Source organism: Triplophysa dalaica, chromosome 18 (genome assembly GCF_015846415.1).
Source record: "Triplophysa dalaica isolate WHDGS20190420 chromosome 18, ASM1584641v1, whole genome shotgun sequence".
In the NCBI taxonomy this organism is placed as follows: Eukaryota; Metazoa; Chordata; class Actinopteri; order Cypriniformes; family Nemacheilidae; genus Triplophysa; species Triplophysa dalaica.
Window position 1 is genome coordinate 16,022,806 of NC_079559.1, and position 18,009 is coordinate 16,040,814.

The following is an 18,009-nucleotide window of genomic DNA, read 5'->3' on the forward strand; positions in this document are numbered from 1 at the left end:
CATATAGAAACATACCAGTGATTTTTATTTTCATAAGCAAAAAGGTAAATCATCACCATGCCACTATAGGTAGCCCAACATAAAGTGAGTCTCCACCCAGTCCATTAAACATCAAGCCATGATCAACAGCTGCTTCATCTGTAAGGTACACATGAATGGAAAAACACTGCAAGAAGAGGGAAATCATTCATTCACTCCTATACATTAATATAAAGATATATAAAATAATACTCATAATCAGACATGATTGGCACTTGGCTGAGCTTACTAAAGTAAATGTATATTGAACACGATTTAGCCAAAGTTCAGCATGTACCTGGCTCAACGTCTTTGTTAGCCATGAACAAAAACTCCTGACGGTCAAATTTAGGGCTAGGTTCAGTGCTAATGTTAGACTGGCATTGTTATTTAAGGGCTATAACTGAGACAAAACTTTTAACGGTTTTAAGCAGTTGAAGTGTTCTTGACTGCATTGTTCAAGAACCTTACCAAACTATTGACCCAGAAACATGCCTTACTCAGCAAAATCAGGACACGCTGTTCTAATGTGAGGATAGTGAATGTCCAATGTGTTCTAAAATATCCGCAGAGGCATGTTACAGCTGTAAAGTGTTCGAGGGTGCATGACTTCACTCATACTATACACAATCTACTCGGTGTGGTGTTAACCTCATCACAAGGACATTTGTATTTCACAAGTTGATAAACATGCAGGCAAAAATGTATTTTCTGTCATTGACACAGTTTCAGCCAGGAAGAAATGTTGTAGCATAGTATGTTAGATCATGCATAAAGTCATTTAGCCCTTTAAAATGACAGGAGAGAAACGTACAACGTTGTCTTCATTGTTATTGTTGTTTCCTGTATTAAAAAAAGAATGCAACAGTACAATAAAACCAGCAGTCAAACAAGTTAGTTTCAAAAATAAGCATTAACCTGACATTTGCCTCACGGGACAGAATTTCACATGGCAAATGAAGTAAAAAATAAATTTTCTATAAAAGTCCCGTATAAATAAAAGCATGTAAATAAAACTATGCATACATGGTCAAATTAAAATTTTAAACCCTATGTTGGGCAGCAACAATATCAGATTATAAAAAACAAATGAATTTAGTTTTTTTACACAGGAAAGCACAAACTTAAATGCGAGTATAATACTCCACAGTGCACAGAGAATGATTAGCAGTTACCATGGGCCATTTAAATACACTTAATGATAACCTTGTAAATATCTTAGGGATGCCTAGGAAATCAAATGAAAGTATTTTCCTTTACACATTACAACAGGAAATGTTGTCAGTAACCACAATCGATCAATTTAGAATCCATTCCACACACACAAAAAAGGGCGAGAGGTTAGAAGAAATGAACACCTCTAACACCAGTCTAAAAGCAAAGGGTCTCTGTACATTTTCCATAAACAGTGGCTATTCTTGAAGTGCAATTGGTCGCAGTGGTCCTATTGAGTGCGTAAGTAATCAAACGCAATGAAGGACATCAGCCTTTTAGCCTGCTCAGAGACGCCCTGAACTCTGTGTGATCTATTGAGAGTTGAGGGTTTTTTCACGACATTAACCATCTCTCTCTTTGATGGACAGTTGACAGCTGTTTACGGAAGGAGAGGTGAAGAAGTGGGGGCGAGGGAGTTTGACCACCTGATACCCCCTTGGCTCCACCCACTGCATATTTCACAGTTGACTCGTCCCTCTCCATGAAGAGACAGATATGCAACCGTTATACTGGAGGTGCGGGTGCTGGTCTTTGAGGCATAAGTTGTTGGGTCGGAGCAGGTGGTCTGTGATAAGAGTACAGAGGAAAGAATAATTTAATATTGTGGGCACATTTAAGGTCTTAACAGGGAACATTAATTGGAATGAACTTTGGATAACTTTCTCTGAAAGTTCCCTCAAAGTGATCAAAAAGGTTCTTGCTGTAACGTTAAGGGTGTGTTCACACTTTATTGACAAGTAAAAGTTTAAATTTAAAAATGTAACTTTATTTTATACAAAAATATGCTCCAACCGGTGTTTCGCCACCATAATATTTTTTCGAGTTCGATCCTGCTTGACCAATCACCTTCCTCGGATGTTGTTCTTGTTATCATGGAAACGACAGGTCTCGCTACTTGCTTGTCATTGGTCAGCTGTCAAAAAAGTCTGAAAAGTTGAACTTTTTTGACTTCACGAAACACTCTGAACTGCAAAAAATTATGCAGGTGGTAGCGTGACTCAGGACTTTTTTTAAATATAGTTTACTCCATAGGATTATAATGTAAAACAGGTGCTCACAGCTTAAAAAAAGATGCCAACTTTGAACATAGCCTAAGAGAGGATTTTGTCAACTGGTGTCACTTTCTAAACATTTTAAAATCATTGGTATAAAATGTTATATATTTAGTGGAATGTTTAAAACATGAAACAATGTTTTTAAACTAAATAGGAATGTTAGCAACACATTCTTAGAACATATTTTTGTAAAAACTACCGTGAAAATGGAGGTGGTGGCGGTCTTGTGGCATAAAATGGAACAGAGGCAGGTGTATTCGTCCGGACCACCTAAAAGAGACATATCTTTATTTTAACCTTTCCTAATCATACAATTTTTGCTTACAGGACGTTTTCTCAACACATTTTTTGAACTCGTGATAAGGCTTAAAAATTCAGCTATACTATAGCAATTAAAAACTTGAAAGCTTCAAAGGTTTAGCTTTAAATTAAAGTGTTAAAATAAGAAAGATTGTGTATCCCAAGCTATGGTTAGTATAGGAGTAAACTAGTGAGAATGTTATAAGATATTCAAGCAGTGATTCCAACCTTGTTCACCTGAATGCCAATTGAGATGGGTCACATCAGGGAGACGACCAAAATGTGTATTGTTTTGGGACCTCAAGGAACAAGGTTGGGAGCCACTGTTTTATAGGAAATTATACAAAAGATAAAGCACAGGCACTGAAAGAAAGGTTACAAGCACTGCCGAAAAGCAGAGAGGGAACTGCATAAGCAACAGAGGGAGAAATGCCTACAGTAAATGAGAAGCACTTCTAAACATACAGTATGCAGTTATTTACCTCTGCTGTTGGCAACAACTGAGCCTGGTGCTTTACCGTAGGAAAAAAAGCGAGGAGGCTGGTCAATATCTTTATACCAGCAGAATGTCTATCTTCTGCCTTTGTTTTAAAGGAGTCATATGACATGGCTAAAACGAATATTAAAGTCTGCTTTAGATGTAATGCAATGTGTATACACGATTTAAGGTTAAAAAACACTGCATTTGCCACATACCGTGCTTGTTTGTATCTCCTCTTTGCCCTGCCTCTCTGAAACGGATTTTTAACAAAGCTTATCGCTCTGAAAAGCGAGGTGTGCTATGATTGGCCAGATAACCAGTGCGTAGTGACTGGATCGAATACTGCAAGCGTGTGATGGAAATGTAATGGCTCTTACCATATTTGGAACATCAGGTTCCAAAGCAATACGCCCATTTCACAAAATGGAGACAGAGATCGGAAGTAGGGGGAAACTTTTCCGGCCGCACTGCTGCCATAGCCACTCATTCATTCAGCTTGTTTTCTCACAGGCATTCATCGAATTTACCAAAAACAAAAGTAGCATATGTTGTTTGATTTATTCATGGTTTACTGGGAGATGTAAAAATAGGGAAAACAAACATTACAAAAACATTGTTTCTTGAGCGATTTATATATTCTCAAGGTCTGATATATGTTAGACAAATCAGTATAAAGGTAGCGCTACATGCCTAACTTCTTCTGGTCTCCACAACTGTTCTGTGCAGTAAACGGACCTAGAGCATTGACCGGACAAGCGTTTACTTCCGGTTTGTACACATCTGAATAGGTCTATTGTACTGACAGTACTGACTTGCATATACATTTGGGCGGTCTTAGGCAACTACACGAGGCGTTTCAGGCAGGTCTGGGTGAATGCATATTTTATTCCAACACCTAAATTTTTGCATGCCTAATACATGCATGGGCAAATTATAACAAACCAAAGACACAGAGTTTGCGCCATATGACTCCTTTAAATAGTTAATAAATTAGGAATTTAAGATTCTAAGGTTTAAAACATGTTTTTATGTTACCCCCTTCTTTTTTTATGAACATTTTTCACCAACATTTGTTTAAACAACAGACAAAATAACAATTAAGTTTGTTATTGCACAAAGTGTTCATCCATATATAAGAACAGTAATATGGGTTAGTTAAACACTAGTTCTATAGTTAGATTCATGTTAGCAGTAAAGTAACAGCATCTCAGTTTGTATTGCCATGTGTTTTGCTGACTCACCCCATCCTTTACTATACTGTTAGGGTTTCCCCGTTGGGACACAGTAGTCTGCGGTCTGCTGTCAGCTCTGAGAAAATAAAATAAAAACACTTAGTCAAAGTGTATTCCATTAACATCTAATTAACAACACATCAGTTCTTCAATACATTTCAAATGAAACAAAAAAACTATTTAAATGTGCTGAAAACTGAAACTGCAATGTGGTAAAAATAAGACATTTGACAAGAAAATAATGTAATGATGGCATCATTAGAGTGTCATAGTGTCAATGGCTATGAAAGCTCATATTACTTCCAAAATGAACTGATAGGTATTTGAGCAAATATTCTGTTAAGATATAGTTGTAGTTTATTATATTTATATCATTCTCAACTGCTGTAATCAAATTGTATCCGTCTCAAAGCCTTTATCAGTCGACCACAATATGTTCGTTTTTATACTCACTCGTAGCTCTGAGAGCGTTTCTTCCTCAAGAAGCGTTGCTTAAGTTCGTTCCTCTTGATGAACACAAACAGACCCAAAGCCAGGAGAGGAAGAATCACAAAGAAAAATACAAGCAGCCCATCCCGTGTGGAGGTATCTTTATCTGAGCGAGAGAAACTATTTAAACACAGGTAGATCTCTGCAATTACACTCGAAGTAATCACATTTACCCATTACGCGTGTTAGAAGTACTGATAATCCTACCTCTCTATGAAGCTTTAGCTGTGCTGCTGTTAAGCGGTCTTACCGTTCCATGTGGGGCCGCTGTCGATGCTTCCTCCGTACCCTGGGGACTCACAAAACGGAGAAGCCCAGCCGTATTCACAGTGGCAGTTTTTATTGCTGTTACACACCTGTAGCAGAAACACAGTAAGTGAGTTGGTGGAAATAAAAGAAAATGGTGGCGTTAAAGACTGTAGTGTTGTGGGTTTTGTATGCGTATTTACCCCATGGCTGTGGCATTTCTTTTCCACATCACAGTCATAATTTAGAACATCTGTGCTCCTGCACTCGCAATTTAAACAAACCTGCAAAATGAAAACGGGCAAGTCTATTTTAACACATGCAAAGACAAACATGTACACAGACAATAGAAGTGCAATTGCATTAATACGTTCAGTCGGATTTACAGTAAGTGGCTTTGTGAGGCCATAGTACAGTAAATGGGACTTACAAAACACCAGAAACAATGTTTTACTAATCGATGTTATACTGTATTTGATGAAAACACACAAGTCTGTGTCTTCAGAATGCTAAGGTTCTCTTTTCTCCATCACCTTGTTTTCTCCACACTTGGTGCCCTCATTGACCATGCCAGGATCAGGCACATCAGAGCCCAGCAGGAAGTCCACGCCCCAGCAGGTAGTGCCGGCAATATGGGTCTGAATGGTGGACGGCTTGATGCCAAATATGACTGATGTCAGCACGTTCTCACACTGTAGTTTCCCACACATTGCATTTCTGACAAAGAGAAAGAGTGTGCTTATTTCTCTCTTAGTTTGGAAGAAAGGCTTCATTTAAGAATTGGAATTCTGTCAGTACATGAGTTAGAATTTAAGTCACTATAAAATTCCCTCAAAACTGACTGCAGACTTTCAATCAACTGGACCAAATGTCTCCATTAGTTTTTTTTTAAGAAATAAAAAACAGGATAGGCGGCTTAACGGGTCATTTCAAAAGGATACCTGTTATTCCTATCTCTGAACATAAATAATACCCTAGAGATGAAGGAGAAATGGCAACTGAAATTAACAGAATGCTTTCTCAGAACGAAACCTTTGGAGAAGCACACTTTGTAACTAGTTCCAATATCTGGAGGGAGTTCAAATGGAAAATAATTAAATGATTGTTCGTACTGCCCAATAGCAAAATGGAATCTATCCTGTACAGACAAATGTTGGAGAAATTGTGGACAGCATGTGGGTTACCATACTCATATCTTTTGGTCATTTCCCAAATTGAGAAATTATTGGTGTATTTGACGCTCTTACAGAGATCTTAAATTTTGAAATCCCTGAAGAGCCCATTATCGCACTTTTAGGTGTGCGTCCAGAGGACATTGACAGTAGGGCCAAAATATACCTTCCTCAAATCTTACTGCTGCAGCAATCAAATGCATTACATGTAGATGGTTAAAACCTGACCCTCCATCATACAACAACGAGATTCAAAAAGCGTGGGATTTGTATGAAATGGAACAAATCACATATGCATTCGACTTCAGAAATCTGAAATTTTTAAAAAGGTAGAGCCCTGTAATGTGATCAATATTACAATATTTAATCGCAAAGTATTTCATTAAGATAACAATTTCTCCTTATTTATTTCATTTGACAAAGTAATTTAGTAACATTTTTTATTTGTTCATTTATGTATTGTTTATTCCTCTTTATCCATTTCTTTATTTCCCTATAATGGCGGAAATTAAGACTGAATAATGTAGCTAAAATACTGTATGAAAGACTTACATGTTAACAAAATAAAAACAATGTGAATATTGTGTTGTTTTATATTGTTGTGGTATACAATCAAAATATAAGTAAAAAAAAAAACTGGAGCAAACGTCCACAGGATCTTGAATTTAAAGTAATCTACTGAACTGAAGTAAACTCAATCACATAACAGAGAATAAAAAAAAACACTATAATAATTCAACACCGAAAGGTAAACAGCACCAGTGAACCAAACTGTGTCGCTGTGTTTTACCTGCTCTCACACTTCTTGAAGCCACTGGAATGATATCCGCAGTTTCCAAAGCGATCGCCTTTAGAGTTCACATCCTTAAAACACAGCTCAGGAGCAGCTTTAGCCTCTACACACACATACACAGAAAGACAAACGGTTTACATGTGGTGTGCTTTATATACATTGTTTACTATTTATAAAAAAAATATTTTTACAATGAAACAACATTTAAACAAATATTTACTATTAAACACTGCAACTGATTCAACTGATCTTGACAACAGCACTTATTTCAGTGTTTGTAGTATAACCTGAATTTACCAAGTGTTACACTTTTGAGATAACAAAAACTTATTGTGATCACCATTTATATAACTATGACATCTAATTTATTAATCACATGATATCTTTATAATGTAGCTCTTGTCCTACTGTTAACAGTAGAGGGCACAACTGAGTCAGATGTATTTCCATATTCTAATCCAGGGGTTTTCAAACTTTATTATTGCGAGGACACCCCAAAATAATGAACCTTTTGTGAGGGACAAATACGTTGTCTCTTCTTCCTAAAATACATTTATATACTGTATCTGTATGTATATGGAATCGTTTACACCAGAGGTCCCCAACCTCTGGGTCGCGACCCACTACCGGGCCGTGACAGAGGGTCACAAGAATGTGATAAAAATCCCTGTACGCCACTGTATATTTTAATTATGCCTTGGGCATTTAAGAGCGACCGTTCACATGTACAGAGAGGGCACGTTTTTTAAGCAAAGTTTACAAATTCTGGCTAGCCGTAAAATGTCACCATAACTACACTCTGTGCTGAACGACGTTCAAAACCACATCACAGCAAATGCCCTCAAATCCCGTCTTTTCGAACAGCTTTGCGAAGGAATGGAAGCAGAACACAAAGCCTTCTGTCACACCTGGAAGTCAGGTGGCTTTCCAGGGGGAGATCTTTGGCGCGAGTTTACGAGTTTAAAGAGTCTATCCAGATATTTATTACAGCTGATCTGTAACCACATAGCTTCACTGTCAGTAGAGTTTGAACGTTACTTTCCGGAAATCGAATCGGAAAAGAATGGGTTCGTGATCCTTTTGCAAATATGCCCCACGAAGCATCCACGTCGGTTCATTAGGAGGACCAGCACATTAAAATCGCAAATGATGGGGGACTAAAGAACATTTTTCAGACATCCTACCTTGCAGACTTCTGGATAAAATTAAAAACATGGAAAAGTAATTGACTTGTAAGTTGTATGAAGTTGGAATGATGGCGAAGTTTGACAATTTAATGGAAATTACATTGACTTTGTGATGTTTTTATTTAGTTGTTGTATGAAGTTGGAATGAGGCGTAGTTTGACGATTTAATGTACATTAAATTTACTTTGTTTGTAATATTTTTTGTAGTTGTTGTATGAAGTTCGAATGAGGTGAAGTTTGACGATTTAAACTAAATTAAATTGACTTAGTGATGTTTTATTTTTACGCAGTTGGCATGAATGCGCAGTTTGACGATTTAATGGAAATAAAATATTACATACTTTTTAATTTATTAACTTATTTAACAAGTTATTTATTCACAGTAATAGATCATTACATTCATTGTACTTCCCTGCATCCCACCGGCCGGTCCGTGTAATTATTATTAAAACAAAACTGGTCCGTGGTTTAAAAAAAGTTGGAGACCGCTGGTTTACACTATGTTTGATAAATAATAAGTGTGTTAATAAGTGTGATATTAAGACAACATATTGTTTACAAACTTAAATTATTAAACATTTTCAATTTAAATATATCTACTGCAGCAACTTTCGAAAACCATCGTATTTCTCAATGAGTGAGGGAAATGTAGAGATAATAATTCACTAGATACAAAACAAATCCTAATTAAAGTATTTAGGGAAAAACAAACAAACACTTATGGAGGACCCCAGAACTAGTTAGATAACATCTGTTCTAATCTTAACCTTATCCAAGATTGTTGTTTTAACAAATAATCTGCCTTTTCTTTAACATATTTCTAAAGACCCAGATAATATCAGATTTCTTGCATCAGTCTATCAGGCAGGAAATAACATTTAACATAAATACATTTAACATACTACTAAAATACATATATATAGTTTTTTTAAAGTGGAACATATAACTGATTTTTGTATTTTGTATGTATCACACTCATTAACAGCAATGTTTACTCACTGGTTCCAAATATGGCCTGGCACTGGGTGTCGTAATACTGACATTGGCCGTTGTAGCAGTAAGCCTGCTGCTGTTTGCAGGGATGACCGTTCTGTTTAAAGACGTCGCTCTGACAAAGGGCAGATGTGCCATTACAGTACTCTGGTAAATCACATTCATCTGTGCTGCTTCTGCACACTGTGCCACCAGGTAAAAACTGACAGACAGAGAAACAGAAATTACAGTTTTTAATCGTGGCCACACAAGCAAATCATGCTTGTATGTAAAGAGAAGACTGTCATGTATAAACTGTATATTGTAAATATAAAGGATTATCCTACCATCTACGCAAAAAACAGTGTCACTTGAAAGAGATATAATTACCCTGCAGTTCTTGCAACAGACTCCGTACGCACACTGAGCACCTGATCTCAGCCTACACGTCTTTGGCTCGCAGCAAGGGTCTTTCATACACTCCTAAAATATCCGTAAAATCACAATCAACATCTCACTTGATTTGACACGAGGCTGTTACTCGATTGATCCACATGAGTTTAAAAAGAATACTGTATCGATCAGTTGACTCACTTCCTCTGATCCGCAGTCACACTCTTCGCCCACGTCCACCAGCTTGTTCCCGCAGAAGGGGGCGCTGTATGCCTCGTCCGGCCGCGGTGTGTTCAGCAGACAGCGACCTCCTGAATTCAGAATCATCTTTTCAAAGTCATCGGCGCTACAACTGCTGAAGTTACGAGAACCACTGAGAGAGAAAAAGAGAGAGAAATTTCTGGAGGTCAACTTATGAACACTGTATATTTATATTACACATTTAAGCTAACATTTTCTCACTGTAAACTCTTCAGGCTCACAGCGTCCCTGACACCAATATTTTGGTGTCAAAATATTTCATAAATCTAAAATCACTGTATGGCCATCTGTTATTTCGGAATAGTTATAAAGACGAGGACTGTAATTTTCTGGCCCAGGTGGAATCTGAAGACCTTTTTCATATTTTCTGCATTCATTATTGGGGAAAAAAACACCAGAATGGATTTGTGAAATCACTAAATGCAGTTGAAAGACCTATAATCAAATTAGCCAAAAGAAAAACACATGGTGGCAATGGATGCATTTTGAATGACAGTCAATCGCATTCCATTTGCCGGTGTACCAATTTCATGATATCCAGCTTTTACATTCCTGTGCATTTTTTTTTGTAAATATTTTTTTATATCACCTGAAATGATTCCCAGAAAATGTTATCTTTATTGCTACTTTTATTCCCCTTGGTATGAACTTTAATAATGAAATATAGTCTGTCTTTTTAATCATCCACTTAAAGATGATAAATTTGTTATTGCAGCCTAGCACAAAATACATACTCACAAACACACATAGATACTCACGTTGCCCCTGAGTTCATGATGCAGTGTGTGACATCACATTTACAGTTTCGTCCATCATCATGGTTCATCCCGAGATTGTGACCGAGCTCGTGAGCCACAATGGAGGCGAATGATATCACGTTACTAGTGGTGAACTGAGCGGAGAACACATACGTGTACACACACACACACAAACACACAGAGACGGGGCAGATTAAGATAAAGGAGAAGGGGATGAATGTAGAGCAGACATTGACTAACAGCATGCTGCTGAATGACTAACTGTAGCATATGAGGAGAGGATCAATCATCATACCGAATTAATTCCACCACCATGACTTCTGGAACAAACCGTACCGACGAAAGCCATACCTGCTGTTCCACCAAACCCTTTATTTCTGTAAAAAGAGAGAGAGAACAAGTGAGAAATAGAATCAGACATGCTATCTTAAAAGCTATAGAGATGGACACTATTAATATTAACAAATAAAAATAAGAGAAAATAGAAAACAATCTTCATGTGATAAGAAAAAGGTTCTTACAGGATGAGCTGAGCGCTGTCATGACGACGGCGGTGGACAAGCTCTTTCTCTCTCCATTGAGTGAAGCGCCCCAGCACTTCTCCAGCACTGCCATCTGTATTGATGAGGTTCTGCATAGACCAGATCTCCAGCCCCACCAACACAACACGGATATTCAGAGGCATATACATCTAAAGGAGAACAGAACAGACATCATTAATCACTTAATGATCGCTAGAACAGGAGATTTCTTTGATATTGATCTTAAAACAAAGAGCCAAGCTTACACTATCCACGTAGTTAGCGATCTGAACCATCTCATCAAGCACCGCAGTCTGATTTCTCTTTTTGTAGTTAAACTGTGAAAAAGAAACAGGCAGAAAGGGTTTTAGGCAGAGCTCAGCTCATACATAAATGTTAAAGTTATTTAACTTTATTTTATTCCAAAACTGGGCCCTAACGTGCACACGGCGCAATGTGGCGCAGCGCATGTGTTTTTGCTATTTTCAGCCCGAAGTAGTTCTCATTTTCACATCCTACACCGCGTTGTTTAAATAGCAATTGCATTTGTGCGCCAGTGGGCATGCAGGTCTAAAAAAAGAGGTGTTTTCAGGCACATTGTTGCTATTTTGAGGAACTGAAAATAGACTGCGCCATAGACCAACTCAAACCTGGTCTAAAGTCTAAAGTCAATTAAAGTCTAAAGGAGCAATTCTTTTTTTATGTAAAGAGTGCCTTAGTAGAGAATGCGCCACTGGGCGGGTCCACAACACGCTTTCACTTTACTTATTAGACAGAGGGAAGCGCAGCAATACACAAACATGCCAAATAAAAAAATAAGTGTTAAGTAAAAGAATATTATTGTTAAAATAAAGATCCAAATACGGGTTGTCCGGTAGATGGTCTGCTCGCTTACTTTAACCTCACGCATGAGCAGATGCATTTCCTCTCTGGAAAAGTGTCCAGTCTTTGCTCTTGCAAATTCAGCCCTGTAAATAGCGAATCCGCCATGACACGAGCGCAACTGGCTCGTAAAGGGAATGAGAGATGAGACTCTGATTGGTTTACTGCACTTTTCGCCCAAAAAACACCCATGACTCATTAAGAGAATCGGGACAAATCGCTTAGACCATGCACCCGGGCGCTACCCGACCATTTTTCCGGTGTTTAACTGGTAAAAGTGGATTCGGACCTACGACTTTCTTCTGTAGAACACAAAAGAAGACATTTAAAAGAACATTGGTAACCAAACAACTTTGGCCACCATTGACTTCCATTGTATGGACACAAAACCACTGAGACATTTCTCAAAATATCTTCTTTTGTGCTCCACAGAAGAATGAGTCACATACAGATTTTAAACTACATCGTTCAATAAATGAATTACATTTACCATTTATGCATTTGGCATGACCCATGACCTTGGCGTTACTAATGCTGTGCTCTAACCACTTAGCTAAATGAAAGCCGTCACAGAATTAAGCCGAAATTCATTTTTTTATTAACTATCCCTTTAACATTCACACATTTCAACCCACACGTCTCCACATGTCCTACTAAATGTTACTGACTGACACTTTCTGCTGATAAATGTTAAGACTAAAAATGGCAAAAGATTCCAGTGTGGTGACGACTTACCCTTTCATTATCCACCACCATCAGCAGCTCCACATAGTGAGTCTGATGCAGGATGGCCCTCTTTCTCTGTTTGGAGAGAGAGACTTTCAATTTAGTTTTTAATTTTGTGGCCTCAGAGGGTCCCAGACATATTTTGAAACCACAACATAGTAAACAATGAGGACGTCATAAAAAACAAACAAAAAAATGAAAGCTTTAAAGACCCACTGAAGCGCTTTGAAGTGTTTTCATCTGAAATCAGAATTTTCTTTTTAAAAACTATGAAGTTGCGAATGTAAAAGTATCCTTGGGTTCCGCTGATGAACAATAACTCAAATTAAATCACCTTTAAGGCGGGGTGTCCGACTTCTATTAGCCGTTGTTGATGTTCAAACAACAAAACAAACACATCCCTACCCTCGTCTTTCGCTTTCGTCAACGCTCGGCTCGACTTATGTCCATCCTGTGCACTGTGAACTTTACTGCTTATTGGCTACAAGGTTGTTTTGGTACTTGGCCCGACTTGTCTTAACAAGCATAATTTGTAAAACTGCTGATCCCGCCTTAAAATGCAATCTAAAGTATGCACCAACTGACATTAACACTATCAAACTGGAGAGCATCCAAAACAACTGTATCACATGACGAAAAATGTGTCATAGTTTTTAAAACCCTCCATTTTCATGGTTCACACTACAATTCGAAAACTGCTTTTCAAATGTATCCACTTTGAGGACGTCATCTCAGTGTGGACATAAAGCCAAAAAGGAGCGAAAAAGATGTGAACATTAATGTGGACAGGGGCTAAACAAGAATTTAGGGTGGGACATATCAACTAGCCCCCCCCCCCCCTTTTAAAGTAGCCAATAGTCTACCACACAGTCTAGAATTTGAAGCTGAAGTGCAGAATGATGTCAAAGATTGTTGATCTCTTTTTGGCGCAAGCGAGAGAATGTATGATTTTAATTCTTATACAGTATCTTGTAAATGCAACCTTTTTGGAGTACAGTAGTTCATAGATATCCTTAAGGCTATCTTATTCATAATGATTTTGATTTCATGTGGTCTTTAAGTTGGGTAATAAACTGAACTAAAGTCGACCCATGTGTCTGTTTATTGTCTAGTTTGATCTGGTTTAAATGTGGATTGTTCTTCCTTTGTTGTAGAGCAACATTCACTTTTTGTTAACTTCTCTGTGTAAATGAAGATATCATTATGGTGATTTGGGGTGACTCACCCTTATCAGACGACTGCCAGCTTGACTGAATGTGATATTATGGAGATCGCCTTCTGTAGGTTGCCTTGACGACACTTCATCATCATGGTTATTAAAATGAGGTGTTCCACAGGTAAGAGGTTCAGTCTTTACATCCTCCAAACGATACACCAAGTGCTCATCACTGGATGAGCCCTCCAATGGCTCAATGCCAAAACTTTCATCCCCTGAGATGATTACACCCCTAAAACACATAAAAAGTACACACACAAAGAACACACTTCAGCAACAGATTAAATAGTAAGGATTATTTTTAAGGACTCATTCAAAATGGCATTGCAAGGCATTTAACATCTGTGATGGATAGAACATCACACTAATATTTATTCATAAATTATTAATATTCATAAATAAAATTATCAATACTAATTCTTTTTTGTATCCATCCATTCATGGTGTAGTCAAATTTTACCTTAATCCAGAACACAGGCTGACCGCTGCTGAAGACCCCTTCACATCTTCTATGTATCCACGATAATGACAATTACCCTGGTGACAAAAACAGAGACATTTAAAAGACGTTCCTTCAATCACATAAATTTAATTATGAAGCCATTCCAGCAACAGTCGAGTTCACTTCATGGACATCGGGAGGACCAAATTTAAAGGGATACTTCACCCAAAAATGAATATTCTGTAATCATTGACCTTCGAGTAGGAGAAATTACTTTATCATTTTTTTGTTCTGTTGAACACACAAGACGACATTTTGAAGGATGTAGGGCACCAAAGTTCTGGGTCACTTTTGACTACCATTGTATTCTTTCCTAGTATGGTAGATAATGGGGGGCAAAATGTCTGGTTATAAGCATTCTTCCAAATATCTTTCTCTGTCTTGATCAGAACAAGAAATTGATACAGATTTAGATCAACTCCAAGGTGAGTAAATGATCACAGAATTTATTTTCCTTTATGGGTGAAGTATCCCATTCATTTAATAATCAAACAGCTTTACTGTAAAGCATTCTGAGGAACATAAAATAAACGAATGTGCTGCTGGATTTAACTGGATCTGGTGGTTCCAGCTGCACGTGTGTCAACTGTGACCGATCAGATTATAAGACCATGTGAACCGTAGGTTAAACCTCAACCTCTGCTAAAGGGGCTTTGTTAATACTGTGACAAGCTGATTTACAGGGATTAAAATGGCCACACTCAAATGCAAGACAAGATTTATATATCACTCGCAGAAAAGCACATTTGAATGCATATTTTATAACAATATGAATCAGGTTGACCATTTGGTTGTGCTGTGAGTGTCTGAGCAGACAGCAATGAGTCAGATATTGAGCTGCACTAAGCAATCACAATTTTAGCATTACTGGAATAGCAGAAATTTCCAGTTAACCATCAGCTTGCATAAATGTGCTACTACAGGGGAAGTGTGACCTCATGATATCCTCATATTCAAATGAATCATCTGCTTGGTTAGATGTGGTACTGAAGTCAAGAAATTAATTATGTTTAACAACAAAGAATCCAATAGATTTACATTGGAAGTGGAAGCTAAGACAACTAGGGGACCAGAAAGTTAAACAATTTGGGGGTGGGCATTTTTGACCCAAACCACTAAGCAACAATACAGCAACTACCCAGATACTCAAACAAGAATGACAAACTTCTGAAGTTTTCAAAAGTCATGCTATGGTTCTTGATGAAAGCACTTGATTTCTGGGATATGAATTCCCATTGCTATTATTTTGATTTTATAGCTCATTAAAAACCCATTCTATGGTTTCCACTCTATTGCAATGAAAGTGATGTGAATGTTTTTTCTGTGAGAATTATTGTACGAGGCAATGCAAGTAAAACAACATCTACTCCACAGCCCACTGATACAGTTGTTGCAAGGCATTCTCGATGACATTCCAAGGATACCGCATTAATATTATAATGTTTTATAATATAATATTAAAATAATATTCTGTAATTCCAGGTACAGGGCTCAGTTTAGCACATTCTTTTCAAACCGGCTACCATGACAAAATAACCACACATGAACATACAATCACGCATGAACACGGAACCTTGTTGGTCCATATGTAGTGCACACTAGTTGTACACTTACAGTATAGACACAATGTTAAACTCATGATAATGGAAAAGATAAACAAACGATCCCACTGATGCACAGAAACACTTCATTTGAGTTTCTGGGAGTTCTGGCATGTGTGATGAGAATCCTAAAGCTACCAGTCATGCTGTAAATATCTCATGGGAGATAATAAATTACTTCTGGCTGTGTGACCTGACTGGCCCGGCTTATTACTTCCCAGCCGAAAGTTTCTAACCGGATGTTTCTTGTGGGGCCTTCCTGAACTCCAATTTCCCATCTGAAATGTCTGTACAATAGCCCCAATCTAAGTGCAATATAAGCAAAGAAATTTACGTTTGCTTGATTTTCTCATGAACAACAGCGTATTCATCTCTGAAAAGCAGACATGACATCTAATCTCCTAAACAAAGATGTCTAGCTGTTGGAATGAAAAGCAGACCTTAGCTTTGTTCCAAACTCACATGTTTTTTTTCTTGACACACAAACTGATAAATTGTTTTAATTCCTATGCTGTTGCACAACAGTAATCCATATGCTTCATACATTATCATGTATTATGACGCAGACTATATGTGAGCATTTATAGAAGATTGGTATATACAATATTTATGGTGCTCTATATGGTCTTTTTTCACTTTTTGGAGCTTGGCAGCCATTTGTGACTTTGAACAGCAGGAGTTTTTCAAATTATTCAACAAAATGCTATGCTTGTGTTCCTTGGTAATAATACAAGTATCTTTAACTTCACTTATGACTAAGTTTGACAGAGGTGCAATGTGCATCCCACATAGGGAGTAATGTTCATTATGAAGCAATAATCACTGCGTAACTTTTTCCTGTTTTTTTTACATGGAACTGTATCATCAGATTTCCACATCACTTCAGGCTGACATCAGCACTTTCTGATCCCATTAAAGAGAAAACTCATTTATATTTCACTCAGAATGGTGATATATGTTAGAAAATCTCAAGTGTGTGAAATAAGATAATTTTGCCTAAAGGCCATGATCGCAATTGTCAAGTCAAAATGAATGAATGAATTACAAACAATAATATTTATCTAAGGTTAAGTCTGAATTTAAGCCTGAATAAACACTTACATGATTTCAGATTTCACAGGATGTATTTAATGCAGAGTAAATCTTAAATAGAGATACCATTAAAGTTATTAGGAATAAAAAAAAACTGGAGTATGTTTTGTTAAATTCTGCGAAAGGAACTGAATTAATAAATAAATGTGATGTGTCATAAGAGACTTTATTCACAACGCTCTTTTGCATAATATAGCTATATTCTGGCTAGCTGCTGTTTTGACATGTCTTTGTGTTTACAATGGTAGGCCTTTGCAAATAAAAGACACTCCATAGATTCATGCCAAGGGTACACTGGAATTAAAATTAAAAAAAGCATGTTAGCGGAACTTGGCGGTGAGAATTTCTGCTCGGGCTGATTTGAATTTGATTGTGCGGGTAATAATTGGCTTGGGTGGGTGGACAAAATTTGGGTGGATTTGGGATCAGTTTGGCGGGTTTGAATTGAATTTGAATGTTCATTGTATATGCTTATTATTCAACAAAACCCAAGTCTGTGTACTCCATCCGATTAGTAATCCTGACGTCAGTGAGGTCGCATGCTAGCCCGCGTTTTTTAGCCAATCACCAGTGATAGTTTGCCACCACCAAAGATAGTTTTGCAACCGCCAAAAAAGAAGAAGCAAACAGCCCTCAGCGGGAAATTTAAACAGTCAATAAACCAAAGTCTAAGTAGGTTTTGGCTGGAGGTAGAATCTTTTCAAGATGCTGGAGGAACTACTGCTTTCAGGATTTTGCTTTAGGAGCAATTCAAATCCTCACATCAATCTCCCCATATCCAACGTTCCTGTTGAAAGAGCATTTTCGCAAGTCTCACTGCTTACAGATGACACCAGAAATAGACTGTGATTTCCGCTCCTTTACGCCCAGTGCTGACACGGAATGGATGGACATTGG

The 18,009-nt window shown here is 37.5% G+C and overlaps 1 protein-coding gene across 2 annotated transcripts in view; it reads right to left on the bottom strand.

The window, feature by feature from the left end:
* Positions 1-4: 4 nt before the first annotated feature.
* The window catches only part of adam9 (ADAM metallopeptidase domain 9), a 37,044-nt gene continuing 19,039 nt past the window's right edge, over positions 5-18,009 (bottom strand). The window contains exons 5-23 of one of the 2 annotated variants that reach the window (XM_056772817.1): positions 14,378-14,454; positions 13,927-14,149; positions 12,711-12,776; positions 11,360-11,431; positions 11,094-11,263; positions 10,868-10,949; positions 10,573-10,706; positions 9,755-9,926; positions 9,551-9,643; positions 9,188-9,383; positions 6,999-7,104; positions 5,570-5,753; positions 5,240-5,320; positions 5,041-5,146; positions 4,755-4,896; positions 4,311-4,377; positions 3,071-3,100; positions 2,488-2,558; positions 5-1,798 (exon numbers count right to left, since the gene is read on the bottom strand). In XM_056772817.1, coding sequence (XP_056628795.1) covers positions 1,738-1,798; positions 2,488-2,558; positions 3,071-3,100; positions 4,311-4,377; positions 4,755-4,896; positions 5,041-5,146; positions 5,240-5,320; positions 5,570-5,753; positions 6,999-7,104; positions 9,188-9,383; positions 9,551-9,643; positions 9,755-9,926; positions 10,573-10,706; positions 10,868-10,949; positions 11,094-11,263; positions 11,360-11,431; positions 12,711-12,776; positions 13,927-14,149; positions 14,378-14,454 — 2,133 coding nt within the window. In that variant the 3' untranslated portion in view covers positions 5-1,737. The remainder of the gene's footprint in view (positions 1,799-2,487; positions 2,559-3,070; positions 3,101-4,310; positions 4,378-4,754; positions 4,897-5,040; positions 5,147-5,239; positions 5,321-5,569; positions 5,754-6,998; positions 7,105-9,187; positions 9,384-9,550; positions 9,644-9,754; positions 9,927-10,572; positions 10,707-10,867; positions 10,950-11,093; positions 11,264-11,359; positions 11,432-12,710; positions 12,777-13,926; positions 14,150-14,377; positions 14,455-18,009) is intronic. The other variant, XM_056772818.1, reaches the window with a different exon arrangement.